Consider the following 1,839-nt stretch of genomic DNA (forward strand, 5'->3'; position numbering starts at 1 on the left):
TAGCAGTTTTACATATTTCTGATCTGGTCTATTGCGTACCCTATTGAATCTATCTTTATGGTGCTCTTACATGATCATTCTTTTCTGATTAGATAGAAGAGCTTGTGTTTTATCTCTCACTTGGATATATTGTTTAAAATTTGTGTTTAATTTGTTGCTTCTAGTTTAATGAATGAAAAAGGGAAGAAAAGATGTGGGTTGCAATCTCTATTGACCCTCATAATGAATTAAAACAAGAACAATGTTCTTATTTTATTTTATATTATCTATCTTTGCCTGTCCGAGTAATAGTGCCATTACCCAGTAACTGTGTCTTAATTTTTGAGTTTTTTTTTTATTATTATTTTGAATTTAGATCTTGAAGACGAGGAAGGGCAGTTTGGGGCAATTGTTACAGTTGAATTTATTCTCTTTGAGGACTCTTTTGATTCATTTTGTAAAACTATGGGTGATGGACTGCATTTATATCCATTCTGGGACTTCGAATCCCGTCATAAAGTTTAGTTCATTGGAGTTCAGTCTGAAATATCTTTCCAATAAAAAATTACTTTATGGGACTTTGACTTGAGGTTTTCAAGCTTACAAAATTCTAAGATTGGATTTCATAGTACCTGGCAGAAAAAGAGGCAGTGGTGTGGGGGGAGGAAGAGGGAGAGAGAAAAGGTGCTTTGGTGTAACAAATTTCTTCAGAAGGCTGGTTTGTATTGAAAGAAAGGCTGGGCAGAGTTTCGAGGCTTTAGGACTTCACCTCTCTTCCACTTTGCATATTAGTTTCCGAAGTTCCATTTCTAGAGAATATTTTTTTTGTGGGTTTTTCCCTCTAGTTTTCAGAGGATGGCACAGGAAAGCTGTTAAAAGGAGACCGATGAGACTGAATGTCAGACACCCGAAGGCCCAATCTTGTGTGCAAACAATTGTGGCTTTTTTGGAAGTGCAGCCACCAAAAACTTATCTTCCAAGTGCTACAACAATCTATTCATGAAGCAGCAGCAGCAAAAACTCAGGGCAGCTCCAGTCATTCCGGTTGCTGACAAGATGCCTATAACATCCTCTTTGGTTCAACCTGAACCTGTTGTAGAGAAGGTGGATAGTGTGGGAGAAGGCCATGGACTGAAAGAAGGTTCCTCGTGTCAGGAGGTTGTCAATCTGCCTCCAAACCATTGCATGTCTTGCCGAAAACGTGTTGGGCTGACTGGATTCAAGTGCCGATGTGGTGGGACATTTTATGCTGTTCACCGGTACTCTGAAGTCCAAATACATACAATGTGAGTGATTGGAGGATTAGAAGAAGAAGGGTGAAGTCTAGAACAGTCCAAGATCCTTACCACAAGTATCTTTATATTAATATTATGCTGCATCACAGTTCAATTTGAACCACTACATTTTTGGAGGAGACCACTTGCTTGTTCTTGCTTATATTCATATGTAGTTGTTACCCATCAAACCTGCAGGCTCCAGCCAAAGTGCTTATTTGAAATCATTATTGCAATTGCTTCTTTATGTCATTTACTGTACTTATCAAGTTTATTTTCTATTTTCAAAAGCAGCCTTATGTCCTAGTTTGCATATTTCTTTTATTACATCGCCAGCCTTGGCATTCACTTCAGTATTCTCTTTCTGGTATCTTTGATGAAAGCACCGATGTTACTTCCCTGCCTGGTATACCTCATTTTGTCACAATTGAGTAGCACATTGGTACCCCTTGCTGCCCATACACACACTCACACACCCGAGCACAACATGCAGAGATGTTCATTTATGATCTTAAAGAAAACCATGGTCTCCTTGAGATGTAGTTGTAGAAGTAAATTGAATGCAATGAATAACAAGAATTGGGTT

The 1,839-nt window shown here is 38.4% G+C and overlaps 1 protein-coding gene across 1 annotated transcript; it reads left to right on the top strand.

Annotated features, from left to right (window-relative positions):
* The first annotated feature begins 978 nt into the window (after positions 1-978).
* On the top strand, positions 979-1,269 carry LOC122663158 (zinc finger A20 and AN1 domain-containing stress-associated protein 6-like). Its single transcript, XM_043858860.1, has one exon. The coding sequence runs from the start codon at positions 979-981 to the stop codon at positions 1,267-1,269; it is 291 nt and encodes a 96-aa protein (XP_043714795.1).
* Positions 1,270-1,839: the final 570 nt, after the last annotated feature.

Source organism: Telopea speciosissima, chromosome 5, assembly GCF_018873765.1.
Source record: "Telopea speciosissima isolate NSW1024214 ecotype Mountain lineage chromosome 5, Tspe_v1, whole genome shotgun sequence".
NCBI lineage: Eukaryota > Viridiplantae > Streptophyta > Magnoliopsida > Proteales > Proteaceae > Telopea > Telopea speciosissima.